Below are 21131 nucleotides of genomic sequence, written 5' to 3'. Positions count from 1 at the left end.
TGTTGTTGTTGTGTATTGGTATTCCACCGTGTGCTCCCGTTGTGTGCCATTGCGTGTTGTGTGTATTCGTATGCCATCGTGTACTCTCGTACTCTTTTGATACTTGGCCTGTGTGAGAGAAGAGAGAGAGAGGTTAGACTTTTTTTAATTAAACTTACCGTGGCGCTGCTGGTATTCGATTCATCGACGACATCAAGTAGGGCCTTTCGCTACAGTCGGCGTTCTCATTTATCTATTGGTCTGGATCGAATACGAGTGTGTTACGTTGCTACATATAGAAATTAATATTGTGTTTACCACTTTCATGATGCGATGGTAATGTTTCATTATTGTTCACAGATATGGAAAACAAAAACAAAAACGTAAGCATCGTAGACGAAAATGGGAATCCTGGTAAGCGGCCCTTAAGCATGCTAAGAAATTTTGAAGAAGAAGAAGAAACAACACTTGGTATTTATTTAAATGTTATAGTTCGATTTTCACCATTCTTAAACTTTGTAATTAATTTGCGTTATGTTGCTTCGATGTTGCTTTTATACAGATTCTGGAAACGCTAAAAAGCAGCAAAAAGAGCAACCATCTGGGACAATGAAGAATTATATTGTTTTTCCAAATGGACAAAAACTAGAAATTCGTGGCACTATTTGTGGTGAGTGTAATGGAGAATTCGTTCTTACGTTCATGAGTAATTTTATCGTTTCCATGCAGGTGCTGTCAATCTGGATCAAACTGTATGTGCGAAACCATTAGATGCTAATCCGAGTGAGTTATTTCAAGATCCTTTATGTTACTTCGTTATTAACAGTACTTTTTTTCTTACAGGCTCCACACAAACACAGCAAACTATTTTTTTAAAGACTGCTGGAGCTACTCCAAGTGAGATTCATGAACACCCTTCCCTCAACCTTTTTAATAATCGTTATCTTTTTCGCAGGTACTACCAAACCTGTACAACAGCCATTAGATGTTAAAAAGTCTGCTGGAAAACCAGATCCCGTCACACATACACAGCAAACTATTTTTTTAAAGACTGCTGGAGCTACTCCAAGTGAGATTCATGAACACCCTTCCCTCAACCTTTTTAATAATCGTTATCTTTTTTTGCAGGTACTAGCAAACCTGTACAACAGCCATTAGATGTTAAAAAGTCTGCTGGAAAGCCACATCCCGTTACACAAACACAGCAAACTATTTTTTTAAAGACTGCTGGAGCTACGCCGAGTAAGTTTTATTTTAACCAATTTCGTACGCTTTGTAATGACCATATTCTTCCTGCATAGGTTATAGTAAATCAATCCAACAAACGTATTTGGAAACGTCAGGAGATATTATGGGTAGGATAATTGACGACACCTTCTTTAAATATGAGTTCGTTACATTCGTGACAAATAATATGTTTTCCATTCAGAGTATAGCAAACTAAAACAGCATTCCAAAACATCTTACGCTACTCCGGGTAAGCAAATTGAAACATGTTTTAATTATAATTGTGGTAATCTATCTCATTTTATAGGTCCGAGCAAACCGAGTCTGCAAATGGTTAATACCGAACTATCTGGTGGTTTGCTTGGTGAGTGAAAAAGAATTAAAATTTAGTTCATAGACCTAATCAACTTGTTGTACAGCAGCCAATACAACTCATTATGAGCAAACATATTCAGAGCGTAGAAACAAAAAACCAAATAAGGCATTAAATATATATTGTAAATATATTTGTTTTATTTTTAATATTTGGTTTGTTCTTCCATCTTTATTTCAGATCCCGACGATACTCCATTCTTAATCTCCAAGAACATATTACGACAGCTTATTCGTGGTACTTATATGGGTCCGAAGGGTGACTTGAATATATGGTAATCTGTTTTTTATTTGTGATTTTAGATGAAGATACTAGCGTATTCCAGGAACAAAGGGATAGTTTCATGGAACCAATGTTTCGACGCATGGCCGGAATGGAAGCGACTTTTGCTTCACTGTATAATCAAATCTCGTCACAGACCAATCAAACGAATGTTGATCCAAAAGTGTTGGAAAATTTCGAGTTTGATACCATCGACAGTGGCGAAGCATTGACTGAACTTGACGAGCGACTTAAAAACGATGATCAGTATAAAAATACGTTTGTTGCATGGGTTCAAAGGTACATTAACGTGCCAATAAGTACAAAAAGGATGTCGAAACTGCTCAAAGCGTTATTTACACCCAAATTTCTTTGCCTTCTGACATGGAGTGGAAGAAGAAAAAGAGCAATGTACACTTTGTCAAATTATAAAGGAATAATAGACTTGTTTAAAACTGTAGGAAGTACTGAACTTTCCAAAGTAGGAGACCGTGAAGTTGCAGATTTCTTCATCCTTAAATTGAGATACGCTACATACTATCTAAGCCGGCAGGAATGCAACCAAACGAATAGTTGAGGAATCTTTAAGTTTAATTGAGGTTTAAAAGCCTTTGACTTTACACTTCATTGAATTTCGCCTCTTAATTCATGTGATATCTTAGAACTCTTATATATACAATACAATGCAGTACAAAATAAATGAAATCGATGTTTTGTTAACAAGTTATAATAGTTTTTATTATTCACTCATCAAGTTATTTTGTATTAGTCATTGAGTGTATTTAATAATGGAAATAATACCATATTTCCATCAGCTTCTTTGATAGTTCTAGCAAATTTAAGTTTGACATCGGAGCATTCTAATAAAACCTCGTCATTTTTCAAATCATCTTTATAAACAGAGTATATATGTAGCTTTGTGGAAGAAATGTGCTCGTCAAAATATTCGAAAATACGGGAAAACATTTTTCCAACTATCATCAACTTATCCTGCTCTTGTCTTACTGAAACAAATTTTAAAATTACGTTTTTGTTGGTCATAAATAAATCGTTGACATCATCATTTCGCAGCTTTAAATTTTTCCTCACATTCATAGTAATAGTTTGCCCTCTTTGCGTATAAAACGGCTGACGAAATGGTTGATCGTTTTGTTGAGCTCCTGTAAAATTTTCAAATTCCGATATTCTACGAATTGCCTGTTCTAAACATCTATAGTTAATTCTAATGAGCCTGTTTTTTATATTTCCTAGCTTGCGTTCATATGCATATGTTGAGTGATAGTCCAGAGGACCAAACCGCTCTACTTCTTCTTCGAGGTGGATTAGACTATGTACATTGGACGTAACAGCTTTTTTATGATATACATCGGCAAATGTTTCTACAAAAGTTTTTAGCATAGTACCAGCAGCTTTCCAGTGTTCTTTATGTTCGGTCGATGAAAATATCGTTATAGCACAGAAATAAAGCATAAAATGCTTATATTCCTGCTCACTCAACAATCCTTCCAATACTACGGGAGCCACGTAATGGAGAAACGTTTTGCAATCTGATCCTTTCCAATATGCTAGGTCGTCAATCGGGCGCATTTTTTGGTTCGTTTCAAAGGGGAGTTTTTGTTTTAGGAGTCTTTGTTTAAATTCTTCACGTTGCTGGCGATTCCATCTTTTCCATTCTTTTAACACTCCCATGTACCAAATGTGAAGTAGTTTTTTTGTAAGACCAATGTCTATTTGATGGAGACGATCAACAACAATCATATCCAGAATGATGTCAAATTCGTCCAAATCAATCAACGGCGTAGACCCCGTACAATGCAGAATATAATCTCCATCTAAAAATCCTTTGTGAGTGCGCTTTGCCGCAGACGTATCCAAAAAGACCATTCGTTGTGACACCGATTCTCCTTCACAGCAACATTTTAAACAGGAGTGTCTTCCAGTATGACCTTGGACACCTGCAAAGAAACAACATTTAGAAAATTTTACCTGTCATAAATGCTTATATTTTACCTTTAATGAAAGCTCGTGCTGGTGTATCTGCGATGATGGCTCGTAATTTTAACGTGATGGCATTTTCTCCCACCATCAGTCCAGTGCTCGATAATAAATTTATCTCATCGACTAGCTGCCGCAGATAAAGCTCATTACTTTCCGGTTTTGTTGGTCCGCAATAGATAGCCACGATCATCACTGGCCAATCCGGCTGGTCAACAATCTTCAACAAAATTGGCCAGAACTGTGTTTTAGATCGCGTATGAAGAGGAAGGCCATCGATGTTAAGATCGTACTGAAGCGTCTGTGGCACTGCAGTATGTTTTCTTTTAAAAGAGAAGGTTATTTAAATTATTACTTAGTATTCTCACATCAGCTTTTCGGGAGCCTTCTAAACAAATGCATATATTCGTATTCATAAGCAATGTAAATTTACTTACCGCATTTCACTTGTCAAGCAGTGGCGTATTCCATTATACCAAAATTTGCCATTTCCTATGGACGAAAGGATAGCAGGATTTCGTCGTGTCCGCAGCAATGTCCTTGGATCTTTAGGCACACGGAGATCTGTGTTGGCTCGAAGATATTTTAACAAACTTTTTAAAGATGCGTGCGATTCTGATCGAGCTAGCGCCCAATACCGTAAGCCCTCTTCGCTTGTCATTTTGGTGTAGTCAGGATCGTTTTCATCGTCCTCAGATGCTATGTCCTGATCGTCGTCCATCGATGCTTCATCTTCCGATTCACTTAGGTTCAGTTCCAAATCCTGAGTTTCTTGAAAAAGCATGAGTTCGGGATCAACTGATGATGCCATATCGGTATTCTCGCCATCGAACAGCTCCGGTGAAGCCGACGCTGCTACAAAGCCAACAAGAAATGCTAATTATAGAACTGTAAACTTAATAGCTGTTACATTAGAATACTTACCTTGTAGTTCTGATGGCGATACCACATTCACAATATCTTCCACCGATTCTTTATACTGCTTTAACAGTTTTGCGGCTCTTCGGTATAAAACGCCAGACTTACGCAGAGCCTGTAAATGGCGATTTTTGCCACACAATTTGTTTATAACCGAGAGTTTTTTCTCATTTGAGTCCATTTTCATAAAGAAAACTAACTTAAATATCAACACAAATGCGTACAAGGTTGCTAAAATGCTGCGAAAGACGCCACGAAGCTGCGAACCACAAACATGCAAAAGACGCTACGAAAAATGTTTTGATTTTTTCCTTCTTCTCTTCCAAACATATTCTCCCTCTTCCCTTGCTGCCAAGTTTCTCAGTAGCGTCACCTATCGGACTTTGCACAAAGCTCTGAAAAGTGTATGATTTTGTTGGATTTCGACACTGTTTCAGACAGAAAGGCTCACAAATCTGTGTTTTGACAGCTTCGGTGCTGCTGGTGTAGTCGTTGTGACGTGTGACCAGATTGGTGACATTGCAGCAACCACCTCTTGGTCGGTCACTTTTGTTGTGATATGTTGCGCTACTCAACAACGGCCAACAACGCGGGAAGGGTTTAAGCTTACGATGTAGGTAAAAACCGTGTATTCACTGATAATGTCGTTGCCCTTCTGCCGGCCCGTACCGAGTGCCCGACCGCCGCTCGGTTCCCGCTTGATGCCCTCTCATTCTCCCGAGAGACCCGACCTCCTACACTCACACATCACACGAAGACCCTTGCCTGTCGTCGGTGAGTGGCCTAATGTGTTAGGCAGGTTGGGCCATAACATCTCCCCCTTTAAAACACGAACGCGTCGAACCATCGCGGGGGTCTTCTATTCCTTGAAGACCGACGAGGTGAACGTAACATGGTAGTACTGGTCTCCGGGGGTGCCGTCCGCTCCGGGGAGAGTGGTTGAGGGAGAGGGTCCGAGCACGATCCTCCTGACGTATCGGTTAGTGGTAATTCATCGCTCACCAACGGAAGTTTCCATTCATCCAGTATAACATCAATGGGTAGTTGAATGGATTCGCTACCTGGCTGCAGTATCTGAGGGATGTCCTTCGATGCTCGCTTCCGCATTTGGTTTTGATGTCTTCGGAGCATTCTGCCATCTGACCCTTTTAGTTGATACATGACGTTCCCCAACTTACTTATCACTTCAGCCGATATCCATCTCCATGAATTCCGCCCATACACTTTTGTTAAAACAGCGTCACCTGGCATAAATCCTCCATAAACGATATTAGTTTCCCTTTCAATTACAGTTGGCGGGCGCAAAAGATCGAGGTGGGTTCTTACGGGAAACTTAACCATCAATTCCCCTGGCGTTTCATTCCCCTCAAGCGCCGGATTAGGCGTGGTACGATAAGACTGCAGAAAAGTGTCCAGCGCCTCATCTATAGACATGTCTCCTGTTTGTATCTTTCTTAATGCGCGCTTTAGGGTGTCTACAAACCGCTCTGCCTGTCCGTTGGACTGCGGATGAAATGGTGACGTAGTTATATGTTGAATGCCGCGGCTCTCACAGAATTCCTTAAATGCATCACTTGTGAATTGCGGCCCATTGTCACTCACAATTGTAAGGGGCATTCCGAAACGTGCAAATAATCCTCGTAATATGGCAACTGTAGCTCGTGTAGTAGTTGTGGAAGTTTTTATAATTTCTGGCCACTTGGAAAACGCGTCCACCACTACTAGGAAGTAGGCGTCCTGGATTGGCCCAGCGTAGTCCACATGTAGTCGTTGCCAAGGGCCGGAAGGTTTCGGCCACGGTGCTGGTATTGCTTGAGGTGGTGACTTGGCAGCCGCTGCGCATAGTTCACAAGTAGCTACGTACTGTACTATTTCATTGTCCATCAGTGGCCAGTACACATAACTTCGCGCAAGCGATTTCATCCGTTGGATTCCTGGATGACCACGGTGGAGCTGTTCCAAGCACTGTGTTCGCAGGTCTGCGGGTATAACCAGCCTCTCCCCGAACAAAATGCACCCTTCAACCGTCGATAGTGCCTCTTTGTGGTCATGGAAACGCGCTAATTCCGAGCCGTAGCTAGTCTCACGCGGCCAGCCTTCTTGTATATAACGATAAACCTCTCGCAGCAAAGAATCCGATTGCGTACTTTGTTCTACGTCTCTAAAACAAAGAGGAGAGGAATTAATTATTGCATTCACTGCTACTGACCTTACATCTTCCTCCAAGCTAAGGCTGGCGATTACGTATTCGCGTTCCGGTTTCACGTGGTTTCTTATAAGCCGCGAGAGGATGTCTGCATTCCCGAAATGTCCTGATTGCACGTACTCAATAGAAAAGTCGTACAGCTGCATGGTCAGGGCAAATCGCTGCAATCTGGTAGCTGTATAGACGGGAATGCCTTTCTTCGAGCCAAAAATCCGGAGCAGGGGACGGTGGTCTGTTTGGAGTCTGAAATGACGGCCGTATAGCATCTTATGAAACTTGGTAACTGCATAAACGAGGGCCAAGCCTTCGCGATCAATCTGACTGTAATTAAACTCCGCCTTGGTCAGCGCTCGTGAAGCATGCTGTATAACCTTAACGCTTCCATCTGGAAATTTATGGCTAATAGTAGCTCCGATTCCAACGGATGAAGCGTCTGCTGATACAATTATTTCTGCCGTAGGATCGTATTGTGTTAATAGCAGCTCTGATGACAGTATTTCTTTAAATTTCTTGAAAGCTGCTTCGCATTCTGTTGTCCATTTAAATTGTTTTTCGTTCTTTAGAAGATTATCAAGGGGGAATCTTAGATCGCGCATCATTGGAACAAATTTTCCATAATAATTAATTGCCCCTAGGAAAGATCTAACTCCGGCAATATCGGTGGGGCTGGTAAATTCTGTATAGCGCTAATCTTTTCAGGGTCAGGACGTATTCCCCTGCCATCGATTACATGCCCGAGATATTTAATCTGACACATTTTAAACACACATTTGTCAGGTCGTAATGTGAAACCAAATTCCTCAATTCGTTTTAGTACAAGATTTAGCGTATTATCATGATCTTTATCTGACATGCCTCCAATTATGAGATCATCCATATAGCCGCAAACTCCTGTTATTCCTGCCAACATGGTATCAATCAGTTGTTGAAATGCTGCTGGGGCTATTTTTATGCCGGGCGGTAGACGGTTGTAGTGGTATAGCCCACGATGGGTATTTATTGTTAGCAGCGGGCGAAATTTTTCATCAATCTGCACCTGAAGAAAAGCATCGGAGAGATCAATCTTACTGAAAATTTGGCATCGGGCTAACTTAGCAAAAATGTCCTCTGGCAGTGGAAGCGGGTACTCATGTGGTCGTAGGATGTCATTCAGCCCTGTCGAGTAATCACCGCAAATCCTGATTTTTCCATTTGCCTTCCGTACAACCACTATAGGGGCAGCCCAATCCGAGTAATCCACGGGAGTAATGACTTTCAGGGCTTCCAAACGGTCCAGTTCTTCATCGACAGTCTGTAGCATTGCATAAGCCACGGGGCGCTTAGGACGAAATACAGGGTGACTGCCCTCTTTTATTTCCAATTTTATGCGCGATTTTAAACAAAGCCCCATGCCCTTGAAAACTGTCGGAAAACGCTTCTCCCATACTGACTCAGGTGTACTCACCGCATCGATGTTACTACAAAACTGGTCCATCGGGATTGATCCGAGCTCAAAAGCTTCCACCACGTCCGCTCCCAGCAGGAAAAGGTTGGCCCGTGCGACTCGGATTGTTGCCTGTTGAGTTCTAGAAGCGATGGTTATTGATGCATCAAACTCACCCTTTAGTTGCAGATAATTTTGCGAGGCTGTCTTCGCTTTTACTGTTGCTGCCATCAAAGGAGGCTGTCCGACATCCCTCCATAGCCCCTCGCTGATCACTGTGATATCGGACGCCGTATCGAGCTGCAGCTTAACAGGTGTTCCATTTATCAACACGTTCACATATTTCCGCCTTGCTTCTACGTTGCACACATTTACGTTTACGACTCGCGTTGCAACTTGTGTGCTCCCTCTCTTGTTGTCCTGACGCTGAAATCGATTTGCTCTTTCACAATATCCTTCCCGATGTCCATATCTCCCGCAATCCGTGCATACGTGTGACTTATATGGACATTCTCTCTTCCAATGGGGACCACCGCACGACCAGCACGCATTCGTTGGCTTTTGTAAATACATGGTGTTTCCTCTGGGATGTGTCTGAGTTTGTTGACCGAAAGGTTGGTACTGCTGCCGATAAAACTGCTGTTGATGCGATCTTTGGCCACCGTTTTTCACCGCAAACACTCGTTCTCCGTGATCATTAGCGATCAACGCGCTATCCACCTTTATATTAGTTATACGCTGGCATTCCGCCGATAGTTGCTCCAATGTAACGTCATTCTTCTCCTCAATGCGGGCAAGCAGCCGATTGCGCATGTCGGTATCGATTTCTTCCTTAAGCCCGCACACCAGGATAAGGCACTTAAATTGCTCCTCATTCATCCCAGCGAACTCAAAATCGACACACGCCCTATTCACACGGCAAGCAAACGTGAGCAGATCTTCTTTGCACGATTTAGCTATCTGCATACACTTGTAGCGTTTGCTTAGTAGAGACTCTGTTCTGCCGAAAAGCGCCGTTAATTTTTCAACTGTCTCATCGAATGACATGTCACGGGGTGCGCGGGGTAAAATAAAACTGGTATAACGTGCATGTTCTACGGTGCCCAGCTTACGTCCTAGGAGCCTTACTTTTGCACCGTCGTCGAGTCGGGAAGCGTCCCGTAGAAACAGATCTTCATACCGCTCAAACCATGCCTTAAATGTTGCTCCCGACTCTGCATCATACCGGAATTCACTTATATTGCTTGCTAAAGCTTCGAGGATAAGCTCGGGGTTTGTCGGTGTCGAACTTTGTTGCGGAGGCTGTGGATGCTGTGGCTGCTGTGGATGCTGTAGCAACTGTGCTGTCGGTTGCTGTTGATATTGCAATATTTGCGTCATAAGCTGTTGTTGCTGACTCATTTGCTGCTGCAATAGTTGAATCATCTGCGAAAGCCCAGCGTCCGGGCTCGAGGTCGATGCACCTTGCTGCGATGGCGCTCCGGCCATGTTCTGCGACTGTGGCTGAGCTGGTAACGCTGCACTGTTTGGCAATAGCTGTTGCTGTTGCTGCTGCCCGTTGCTAAAACCCGCGTTTCCCCAATTTTGCGATAAACGTCGATGTTCTTCATCCTCCATCATTTCGTCCGGATTTAACATCCTTCTACGCTTACGCGAAATTGTCCCGTCTTATTAGCGCGATACACACAATATAAAACACTTAGAGTTCCATAAACGACACACTTTTAACAAATAGCACGCAAATTAAAATTCGTCGGGTTCGATAAAAGAAATAAATACTTGTTTGGAATAAAATAGTCTCTCTTTTCTTTTACTCTCGTCGCCACTGTTGTGATATGTTGCGCTACTCAACAACGGCCAACAACGCGGGAAGGGTTTAAGCTTACGATGTAGGTAAAAACCGTGTATTCACTGATAATGTCGTTGCCCTTCTGCCGGCCCGTACCGAGTGCCCGACCGCCGCTCGGTTCCCGCTTGATGCCCTCTCATTCTCCCGAGAGACCCGACCTCCTACACTCACACATCACACGAAGACCCTTGCCTGTCGTCGGTGAGTGGCCTAATGTGTTAGGCAGGTTGGGCCATAACAACTTTGACGTGACTTTGTTTGTCTGTGATCAATTTCGAAATGTCACTGGTTCTATCACGAGCACTCGTGATTGAAATGAAATTTATTTCGGTTCACGTACACATGTGCGATGATCAGTGGTAAGACGCACATGGTCGTTGTGACGTCTGATCTGATTGGTGATATTTTGGTAACCAACTCCTGGTCAATCAGTTTGTCGTGATTTTTTGGTATTTTATTATAGCGATAGACTTAGAATATACGTGGCGCGGGCGAGTGGTGTTTTATTAGCCATGTGCATATGAGTACAAGCAGTAGTCGGTTCTGCTAGTTGGTTAAATGATCCCGCATCCTACATATATTGCCAGACTCATTTTGCTGATCCAAACGTTTGTGTATGAACTCTCGTAAGCAGTGCACATGCAAAGATTACCGCTTCATAATGTATTTATTAATTACTCTAGAAAAACACTTAGACCCACAAACAGCCGGCACTGGAATTTCAGGCGATTTGGAAGAAGAGTCAGTACGACTTTTAGCGGACATTACCTAAGTTTCTTGTCCAGATGACCAATTTTACGCTGTTCGATGGTAACGGGAATCCTATGTTAATGATGATCTCCGGGGGCGGATACACGGGCTGTTGTTGGTGGCAGTGGATAGACGCTAGGTGTCAGCATGCCGTGCCCGTTAGAAAATCCGTACCCGTGCGCGGTGTCAATTGCGCCAAAGGTGGATTATGAAAGGTGCAGGAATTTTTTGGCTTTGTCTAGAGTTAGTGCTTTCGGATATGAAAATAATAAAACCAGGATGTAAAACTGTTACGTCCGGTGTTGGGGTGATATGGGACGGAGGCCGATTAAAACTCCGGACACAACGTTTAAACTTTACAAAACATATATTACAAAAACTGCTTAAAGCTAACACGCTAAAAATAACTGTCCGCGGCACGTCTGTGTTCCCTCGCTGCTGAACCCCGAAGAGAAGCACGATCGGCTTTCGCGCACGATCGCAGCCTCCCGATCGCTGACACCGAAACGTCTGACAGTTGTCGCACGGTCACGACAACCCAGAGTACCAATGTCGTGCGGCGCTGCTAGCGCCCGCAACATCTCCCCCTTTAGGATAATTGATAGGAGTCAAACCTTCGCGGAACTCTTCTAGGCCTAGAGGAGCGGCGAGGTGGCGGTATCTGTTCTGCTGTACTCTGCTCTGGAGGGATGAAGTTGTCCTGGTGCTGATGACGATTCTCTACTGTCTGTTCTGGCATCGATGATGATGATGATGATGATGACTGTGCCGACAGCCAAGAAGCAGGCGAGGATGTAGATGACGAAGACGATGACTTAGATGACGAAGATGATGACTTAGGTGACGAAGATGATGATGGTACAGACGATGATGTGGATAGACCCCAAGTATCCAACAGGACGTTTAATGGCATGCGACTCGCCAACGTGCCTACTGCTTGACGAGCACCCGCTATGACCCTTTTACGCATCTGATTTACATGGCTTCTTAATACTCTTTGTTGCGTATTGGTTTTGACTAAATACATAACGTTTCCGCATCGTTTGATAATTACTGCTGGAGTCCAACTCCACGAATTCCGCTTGTACACCTTTACATACACTGGATCGTTAATTGTAAATGCTCTTAGCTCTGTATCGAATGATCTGTACTGGGATTTTGTTGGTGGGCGCAACAGTTCGAAACTTGTTCTTAATCTTCTTCCAAACATTGCTTCTGCTGGCGTTTTGCATTCTTGTAATTGTGCGTTTGGTGTGGTTCTATAAGCCAATAAGAATATATCAATTGCTTCTTGCAGAGACGTGTCTCCGTTCCTGATTTTCACTAGTGCTCTCTTGAATGTATCGACAAAACGCTCGGCTTGACCGTTCGATTGCGGATGAAATGGTGCTGTTCTTATATGATGTACTCCATGCGCTGTGCAAAAATCATGAAATGCTTCGCTTGTAAATTGTGTTCCGTTATCTGTGACTAATGTAGTTGGCATTCCAAACCTAGCGAATATACCTCTTAGTATAGCTACCGTTGCTGCAGTTGTGATACTATTTGTTTTAACTATCTCAGGCCATTTTGTGTGAGCATCCACAACAATTAGAAAATGATCCCCGTCAATGGGACCTGCGTAGTCCACATGGACTCTCTGCCATGGTACTATTGTTTTCTCCCAAGGCAATGGAACCTCGTGTGGAGGTGACTTGGCTGCAGCTGCACAAGATGAGCACGTACCCACACATTCAGCAATGTCTTTATCTAAGGTGGGCCAATATACATAACTGCGTGCCAACGCCTTCATTCGGTGCACTCCCGGATGCCCTTGGTGAAACTGCTCTAGACATCTCTTTTGCAGATTCTGTGGAATAACAAGCCTTTCACCAAATAAAATACTTCCATCCACTATGGAGAGTGCATCTTTTCTGCTGTAATATCGAGCAAACTCCAACCCAAAAGTATTATTTTCTGGCCAACCTTGCTGAATATACTGATATACTTTTCGTAATAATTTGTCTGTTTGAGTGGCGTTTGCAACATCTCTGAAGTTTAATGGAAGCGTACATAACGAGCTCACGGCAACTGATCGTATATCTTTTTCCAACTCAATACTTGCTACGATATACTCCTCCTCCGGCTGATTTCGCTTTTTGATTAATCTTGATAATAAATCAGCATCTCCAAAATGATCAGTGCGAACGTAATCAATATCGAAATCATATAGTTGTAATGTAAGGGCAAATCTTTGTAATCTGTTAGCTGTGTACACTGGGATTCCCTTCTTTGAACCAAAAATTTTGGGGTCAACGCCGAACTTGTCAACGCCTGCTTCCGAACAATTCAATATCTCGCTGAAAGTGTCAATTATATGCCCGAACGAATCAACAACTCGCTGAACACGTCAATAATATCATTGAAAACCCTGTAAAACGCTAGAAAAAGTTACACCGAAACGCGAAAGAACATTATCCGAAATCGTAAGATTGATCAGCTCCAATAAACGAACGAAGCCCTGATATATCTGTTGACGGTGGTAGGTTTAAAATTGCTTCGATCTTTGCCGGGTCTGGACGAATACCTTTTCCATCTATAATGTGACCAAGATATCGGATTTGCTTCATGCCAAATACACATTTATCCGCTCGGATTGTGAATCCGTATTCCTTAATGCGGCTTAAAACTTCTTTCACATTCGTGTCGTGTTCTTCTTGTGTCACACCTCCAACTATCAAATCATCCATGTACCCGCATACCTTTACCATGCCTGCTATCATTCCCAAATAGCCAGAATTGCTTAAGCAGCTCATTTTGGCACGCTAAAGATCGCTGCTCTAATTCGCCTTTTGCAGTAGATAAACAGCATCAAAGTTCCAGGCGGTCCTTCTAAATAGCGCCTAAGCAGCTTCCTTAAGCTACGGTGCTGGGGATTATTTTTCTTTGTGTTTTATTTTCAAGCAAGCGTCATCGATTAAATAAACAACAGGATTTGTTTTGTTTGTGTACATGTGTATATTTTTAAACCCTTAATATTCATAAATTACACGAAACGTATCACAATTTACTGTACAATCACATCACTTCCTTCAAAATCCCTTCTTCAAAGAACTAATCTAACTTGTACAGCAGCAATGAGATGATTGGCGGCGTCTGTCTTTGACACTTTGACAAGACCCACCTTGTACCGATGTCATGCATTAAAAAGCTATGAAGTTCCACCAAGTTCGGTACACGTTCTTAACAAGCCTTAAAGTTCCATCATGAATCCTACACATAGTGTTAATCAGCCGCAAAGTTCCAAAGAGTACCATGTGCCTGTTAAAAAGCTCCATAGTTCCGCAAAGTGCCGTCTATCTCTTAATCAGCCACAAAGTACGACATTGGAACGATTTTTCGTTAAACAGCCCCAAATCAGCTATAAAGTACGAGCTGGCTATTTGGGTTGTATCTATAAGCTGTTGGAATATTGCAGGGGCTACCTTTATTCCTGGCGGAAGGCGGTTGTATTGGTATAAGCCACGATGTGTATTTATGCTCAGTACTGGCCTATATTGTTCTTCTACTGAGACTTGTGCAAAAGCATCAGAAAGGTCTATGGTTGTAAAAATATTGCATTGTGCCAGTTTGGTAAAAATTTCCTCCGGAATTGGAAGGGGATACTCGTGTGCTTGAAGTGCCTGATTTAAACCTGTCGAGTAATCACCGCATATACGTATCTTTCCGTTGGATTTCCGCACAACCACAACAGGTTAATGGGAGTAATCACACCGTTTTGCTCAAGTCTATCTAATTCCTTTTCGACTACCTCTCTCATAGCATAGGCCACTGGCCTTTTGGGTCGAAAAACAGGGGTAATATCATCTCGAAGCTTTAATTGCACCTGAACTTTTTTACATACTCCTGTTCCATTGAAAACTTCTGGAAACTGCCTTTGGAGACTTATCATCGTCATCTTTGCTGAATTATTACTGATATTGTTGCAAAATACATTCATTGGCACGGACCACAACTCGAAAAGTTCGATAACATCTGCACCTAACAGCTTTACATCTGCTTTTGCCACCCGAATTACTGCAAAACGTTCAACAATAGTTAATGGGAGTAATCACACCGTTTTGCTCAAGTCTATCTAATTCCTTTTCGACTACCTCTCTCATAGCATAGGCCACTGGCCTTTTGGGTCGAAAAACAGGGGTAATATCATCTCGAAGCTTTAATTGCACCTGAACTTTTTTACATACTCCTGTTCCATTGAAAACTTCTGGAAACTGCCTTTGGAGACTTATCATCGTCATCTTTGCTGAATTATTACTGATATTGTTGCAAAATACATTCATTGGCACGGACCACAACTCGAAAAGTTCGATAACATCTGCACCTAACAGCTTTACATCTGCTTTTGCCACCCGAATTACTGCAAAACGTTCAACACCATGAATTATGATATTCGCCGAGAACTCTCCGTATAGTTCAAAATTCGCTGCTGCCTGCTGCTGTTAGTGCCTTCACTGTTGGCCTATTCAATTGCGGTTCGCCTATCTGTCTCCAGGACTGCTGTCCTATTACCGTTATATCAGAAGCAGTATCCAATTGTAACTGTAACGACCTTCCGTTCACGCACACTGTCACGTATTTTCTTTGTTTCGTTATGCAACACGCATTCACGCGCACCACCCTTACGTGTGCATTAGAATAGATTGTTTTCTGAGGGCTCTTTCGATTTCTGCAAAATCCTTCCTTGTGACCTACTGTTCCGCATTGCTTGCACTTGTGATATTTGAATGTACAATCACGCACCCAGTGCTGTATACCACAATACCAGCATGGGGTTTATGGTTTGATGCCTGATGGACCTCCTCCATTTTGCAAACGTTGCTGACTACCATTTTGAAAACGTTGCTGAGTACCATTTTGGAAACGTTGCTGACTACCATTTTGAAATCGTTGCTGATTGCCATTTGCTTTTGGCAGAAATTTCGAGTTTACTGACGGCCATTTTCTTATCGCAGCTACCTTTCTATTTGCACTGTCTTCAATCATTGCGCTATCTGCGTGCAAATTAATTATGCCTTGACATTCGGTAGATAATTGTTCCAGGGAAATTTCTGCGTGCTTTTCGATCATATTTAATAACCGCGTTCGGTACTCTAAATCATTTTCGTTCTTGAGACCACACACGAATACTAATGCCTTTAGTTGATTTTCCGTCATAGCTTTCAATTCAAAATCCTCACACGCACGGTTAACCCTACACGCATACGACATAAAGTCTTCCGCTTGAGTTTTCACTATTTTCAGACACTTGTAACGCTTGCTTAAAATTGTCTCTTTCGCACTAAATAACGCTTTCAGTTTGGTCACCGTTTCCGCAAACGAAAAATCTCCGGGATGCTTGGGTAGCACAAAGTTCATGTAACGCTCGTGTTCACTTGTACTTAGCTTCCTCAGAAGCACCCTAACCTTAGCTGCATCCTCTATGTGTAAAGCATCTTTCTCAAAAAGCTCCTCATAACGTGCGTACCACGCGGTAAACGTTCTGTTTTCTTCGGGTTCATATTTGTACTCACTGATTTGTCGCGCAATGAAATCCAGCGTTGTTTCTACTGGTGATTCACTGCTTAGGCCGGGTGTGGAGCGCTGCGTAAGCCTGGTTAGCAGCTCCTGCTGATGAGCCATCTGCTGCTGCATCAGTTTCATCATCTGCATGATGGTTGCATTTGTGTCGCTTGGGCCGGCCGTGGCACTGTTTGGCTGAAAAACAGTTCCAATACTGTGATTAGTTAAATTTTGCCTTGGTTGGGAGAGACGCCTGAGATTCTCTTCCACTTCGAACTCCATTGCGTTCGGTTCCATTTTTGAGATGGATAAACCGCGCTACTGATAGCGGTTTCTGCTGCAAGGCGGTGAGTGTTTTGCGCGATGGCGCTTTTCTTCACGATGCTGTGTGAAGCTTCCTTCTGTTGCGATGGCGGTTTCCTTCACGATGCTGTATGGGTCTTCCTTCTGTTGCCTTTTCTCGTCGCCAGTTGTTACGTCCGGTGTTGGGGTGATATGGGACGGAGGCCGATTAAAACTTCGGACACAACGTTTAAACTTTACAAAACATATATTACAAAAACTGCTTAAAGCTAACACGCTAAAAATAGCTGTCCGCGGCACGTCTGTGTTCCCTCGCTGCTGAACCCCGAAGAGAAGCACGATCGGCTTTCGCGCACGATCGCAGCCTCCCGATCGCTGACACCGAAACGTCTGACAGTTGTCGCACGGTCACGACAACCCAGAGTACCAATGTCGTGCGGCGCTGCTAGCGCCCGCAACAAAAACAAAAACTATCTACCATTTCATCCATCTATAAAACATCTTTTTATATTTGCACTATGGAGAAACTAACAAATTACACGCCTCGTATGCTAAGAATATCATCGATTCGATTAAAATTATTACACTAACAGCACAGTGAATGAGGAGGTGCCACTGAAGTGAGTTCACATCCGAGGAGCTCTGCTTTATCGTTTTCCAACCGAATTCGAACGCCGACGCAACTACTGGAAAACTGCCTACTTTATCTTTTTGAGTCGACCGGATTCTTAGGCCGGTTCCTTGGCCAGACGCTTTACTTCGTTTTGCCAAAATTCTCGATCGTACCGACCATGACCAAAAGGCAATCTCCGTCAGTTGGTCGAGTTTGCCGTTCATGAGCATGGTGTAAACCTTGATAATGTTCTCTTTGTTCACCAGCTTGCCGGCATAGCCCGTGAACACTTCTGTGACCTGAAACGCCTGTAATTCGAAACGCTAGAAACGGCGCATCATGCGCATAGCACATCATATTATGCGCGCATTACAACACAGCGCTTAAGGGCGGTGGCAACGCTCATCGGATGCGATTTTATCGGACGAGATTTATATGGGATTTGACAGATAACGTCGGACGTGCGATTTCGTCGTCCGACGTTATCTGTCAAGTCCCATATAAAAATTTGACAGGCCGTCCGATAAAATCGCATGCGAAAAAGCGTTGCCACCGCCCTAAAGTACGCGACTGTGCGGAAAGTTTTACGTGGACGTGGAAAAAATGGAGACCAAACCTCAAGTGCTCAAAGAGCGGACAGGGCTCAAAAACTCAAAGCGCATAGCACGTTAAGAGCACAAAAAGCGCACCGTTCTCGTAGACCAAACTGTGCGAAAAGTGCTAGCACAATGCACTATGTGCAACACTACGAACAGCTCATTCATTGTCAGGATGGGAATTATTTCCTGGAGCGTCCTGTAGTTCTACAGGATCCGGTGCACGCCACGGTAAATGTTATAATGCTCAGCGTCGGTGATGTATTGGGTTCATTATACGCGATATCGAATCCAGTGGATTCACAGCCAAGTAGATGCTTATCTCGGCGATGGCATGCAACAGCATGGTGACATCAAAGCGAGCAAATGTGGTAGTCAAAACTGGATCGGTCAGAGAATCAGCCGGCACGTCAAATGGCCTGCACCGTCGTAATCGTGGCAATGCACTCCTGTATACATCCAGCGTTGGTTAGTAACCGACAGCGAGCGGGTATCCTTTGAAACCGTCAACACTCGGAGAAACAGCTACATCACACGGTAGAAGCTGTTGAAACGCAATCTAACTAAGCTGGAAAAACTTCACGCGAGCTTATTACATTATAAACCGTTGCTAAAAATAGCAAATAATAATGTTTATCAATCAATCGAGTGAAAGAAAGAAGCAAAACGTACCATGAATTAAGTATGAGTGCTAAGTATGACACCAGCATCCAACGCTGGTGCATGGTTCCAAAATTTGAAGCCGTTACTTCGATTCCATTCTACGTGTAGTTTGACTTGCTGATATGTTAAATGGTATGAAACACAAACCGTTTGCAATTTTATCTCCTAGCTTCGAATAACAAACCAAACCGTTTTCCGCTTGCTATGCCTCTTGAAATGTAAATATTAAACACACATCAACAACAATCGTTCCAAGCCCAAGGTGTATGGAGACCAGGCTGCTCATAGCCTGTTTTTTAATTTCCAAATTTGTACGACACATCTTAATATTAGTGACTTAATAGAATGGCATATTATGATTGAAACCCGTAACCGTTTAAATAGACTTAAAGCGACAACGTTTTTTGCGACAATTTCGCTCACGTTTTTGGTGAATTGCATTGATACACTGCTTCTAGACGACCAACTTTAGTACCGCGACAATTTTCGGCGACAATTTTTTTTGACAGATCTTTGTTCTAAACCTGCTGTCAAAATCGAAAATGTCGCCGAAATTTTATATGGACGTCTAGAAAGCAAATGTCGCAAATTGTGTTGGAGCTGTCAAATTGTATTCACTTGTGATGAAGCTGTTTTTTCAATCTTGAATTGATTGTTCGGTATAAGCAGATATAAGGTAGACACAACTCATCTAATGAAATGTTGTATAAGTTTTCCTAATTTAAAATATACTCAGCAGGAAAATGAATCGAACAAATGTTTTGCTGGGATATACAGCTGCATGGACCAATTTTATTCGGTTGCATATACTGCAACTGAGACAACCCCAAAAGCGGTTGTGGATGCGACCTATTCTACGAGGTAGAAATGAAGATGCAAGTCATAAGTACAACAAAATATTAGAAGAAGAATTGGATAACACCGTCGTGAATTTCCTTCGACTTTCAAGAGAAGATTTTGATTATTTACTGGCTCTAATCACTCCTAAGATTGCAAAAAAAAAGATACGGAGATGAGAAATGCTATAAGTGCTAGAGAACGTTTGATAATAACTAATAACTAATAAGATTTTTGGCAACTGGGGACAATTATAGAAGTTTGGAGTATACATTCAACGTAAGTATTTAGCTATTAACATGTTTATATAAGTAGATATTTACTGACTTCCGGATCAACCTGCACCTGCCGGGTTGGAGACATCCGTTAGTCAATGGTCTAATGTTGTTGACAACATGAAAGACATCAAAATATATTGAAATCGTCTAGCAACGTAGACGCTTCGTTCGCTGGCAATTCTGTACAACTGCAATCAAGAATATTGCTGAAGCCTTTCCAGAGACCCTAAAGGTTCAGTTACTGCAAACCAACAGTTAGAATGCAAGTCGATCATGCTTTCTTGCATCCATCGGAGTGACTACCACAACTAAATTTACTTGTTTTCGATTTTCATTGTTTACATTTTTTGGATTAACCGAACCTACGGGTACACTCGTGGCACCCACAGATGGGAATCCATTCCGATTGCCTCGCATCAACTGCGGGTTCCGTAAAATGAATCTTATAACCAACAACTAATACTTGTATATTGATCATCCAATAGGTTTCGGCACAAACAATATCTACGTTTATCCCAGAGGTTTGCGATGCTTTAATCGAAGTTCTTGGCAGTTATGTACAGGTATGAAAAAGATAAGTATGTAATCTGAAGAAGAAAAAGCGTCCGATTGTACACTGAAGAACAATAAAAAAGTAGTGTGTATGTACCGCAAATGTTCGTTTACAAGGACTTATAGGATTTTCTCAATGAACGAAAGTAGTTTAGTCAGAATTATCTAAAAAATACATTGATATTATTTTCGAAGGATCTTTTTGGGGTTTATTGGAATTTATTCCGAGTTGTAATATTTTTCATAACGTGCCGTGCGTTCAATAGATATCATAGTACCAACACGGGCTACTATTCCCTTACGCCTCTTTGCTGGACTGTCCCTACTTGAGTAATAAAATAAATATATAAATTCACAACATACAGCAAGTGTATACCAATAAGATAAACGATTCCTCGCCTTAAGAACATACCCGTCGTGATTTCGGACATAGCCTCATTCGGATCGTTTACCCGTAGCAAATACTACCAATCCGCCTGCTTAGTTACGACGAATGGAGAGGGAGAAAGGATAACATCACACCGTGAAATGTAAGTGTAAAAGTATGAGCATATCTAGAACGATTCAGCCTGTCCGTTAACCCAAAGTCTATATAATACAGAGGTCGAGTCGTCCAGAACATTTGATCAAAAAGCGTGGGAAAGTTTTGACAGCTGGATGAAAAAGCTTCAATGGTTTCATCGTAGCATACATTGAGGTTTTAGTTGTTGTGCAAGCAGTGGTCTGAAAGCATTTTCGGCCATTTTTACATCGTTTGTTTGTAATAT

General features: G+C 42.5%; 2 protein-coding genes and 1 long non-coding RNA gene across 3 annotated transcripts; 1 reads left to right on the top strand and 2 right to left on the bottom strand.

Annotated features, from left to right (window-relative positions):
* Positions 1–138: 138 nt before the first annotated feature.
* Positions 139–1857, top strand: LOC133395108 (uncharacterized). The gene is made up of 11 exons (XM_061663805.1): positions 139–255; positions 340–450; positions 542–649; positions 709–762; positions 823–876; positions 935–1048; positions 1108–1221; positions 1281–1334; positions 1409–1456; positions 1514–1570; positions 1760–1857. The coding sequence occupies exons 2-11, from the start codon at positions 342–344 to the stop codon at positions 1855–1857; spliced, it is 810 nt and encodes a 269-aa protein (XP_061519789.1). The 5' UTR covers positions 139–255; positions 340–341.
* A 694-nt stretch (positions 1858–2551) lies between these two features.
* LOC133391667 (uncharacterized) lies at positions 2552–5237 on the bottom strand. The gene is made up of 4 exons (XM_061647279.1): positions 4760–5237; positions 4273–4690; positions 3851–4158; positions 2552–3795 (listed from the first exon to the last, which is right to left on the bottom strand). Exons 1-4 carry the CDS (start codon positions 4938–4940, stop codon positions 2606–2608), a joined length of 2097 nt encoding a protein of 698 aa, XP_061503263.1. The 5' UTR covers positions 4941–5237; the 3' UTR covers positions 2552–2605.
* Positions 5238–17300: 12063 nt separating this feature from the next.
* Positions 17301–19132, bottom strand: LOC133391552 (uncharacterized). The gene is made up of 3 exons (XR_009765043.1): positions 18707–19132; positions 17992–18644; positions 17301–17820 (listed from the first exon to the last, which is right to left on the bottom strand). It is a non-coding gene; the product is annotated as an uncharacterized LOC133391552 (long non-coding RNA).
* Between the last annotated feature and the right edge of the window lie 1999 nt (positions 19133–21131).

The sequence above is a fragment of the Anopheles gambiae genome, chromosome 2, assembly GCF_943734735.2.
Source record: "Anopheles gambiae chromosome 2, idAnoGambNW_F1_1, whole genome shotgun sequence".
NCBI classification, from domain to species: Eukaryota; Metazoa; Arthropoda; class Insecta; order Diptera; family Culicidae; genus Anopheles; species Anopheles gambiae.
Note: the sequence above shows the minus strand (reverse complement) of the source record. Positions and strands in the feature narration are given on the sequence as shown.

Excerpts from the sequence above, each read along its gene's own strand:
- LOC133395108 (XM_061663805.1), top strand. The coding sequence starts at position 342 with ATGGAAAACAAAAACAAAAACGTAAGCATCGTAGACGAAAATGGGAAT. Across the intron at positions 1,049-1,107 it reads GACTGCTGGAGCTACTCCAA|GTACTAGCAAACCTGTACAA; the intron begins GTGAGATTCATG and ends CTTTTTTTGCAG. Across the intron at positions 1,335-1,408 it reads AACGTCAGGAGATATTATGG|AGTATAGCAAACTAAAACAG; the intron begins GTAGGATAATTG and ends TTTTCCATTCAG.
- LOC133391667 (XM_061647279.1), bottom strand. The coding sequence starts at position 4,940 with ATGAAAATGGACTCAAATGAGAAAAAACTCTCGGTTATAAACAAATTG. Across the intron at positions 4,159-4,272 it reads TGCTTGACAAGTGAAATGCG|AAAACATACTGCAGTGCCAC; the intron begins GTAAGTAAATTT and ends CTCTTTTAAAAG. Across the intron at positions 3,796-3,850 it reads AGCACGAGCTTTCATTAAAG|GTGTCCAAGGTCATACTGGA; the intron begins GTAAAATATAAG and ends GTTTCTTTGCAG.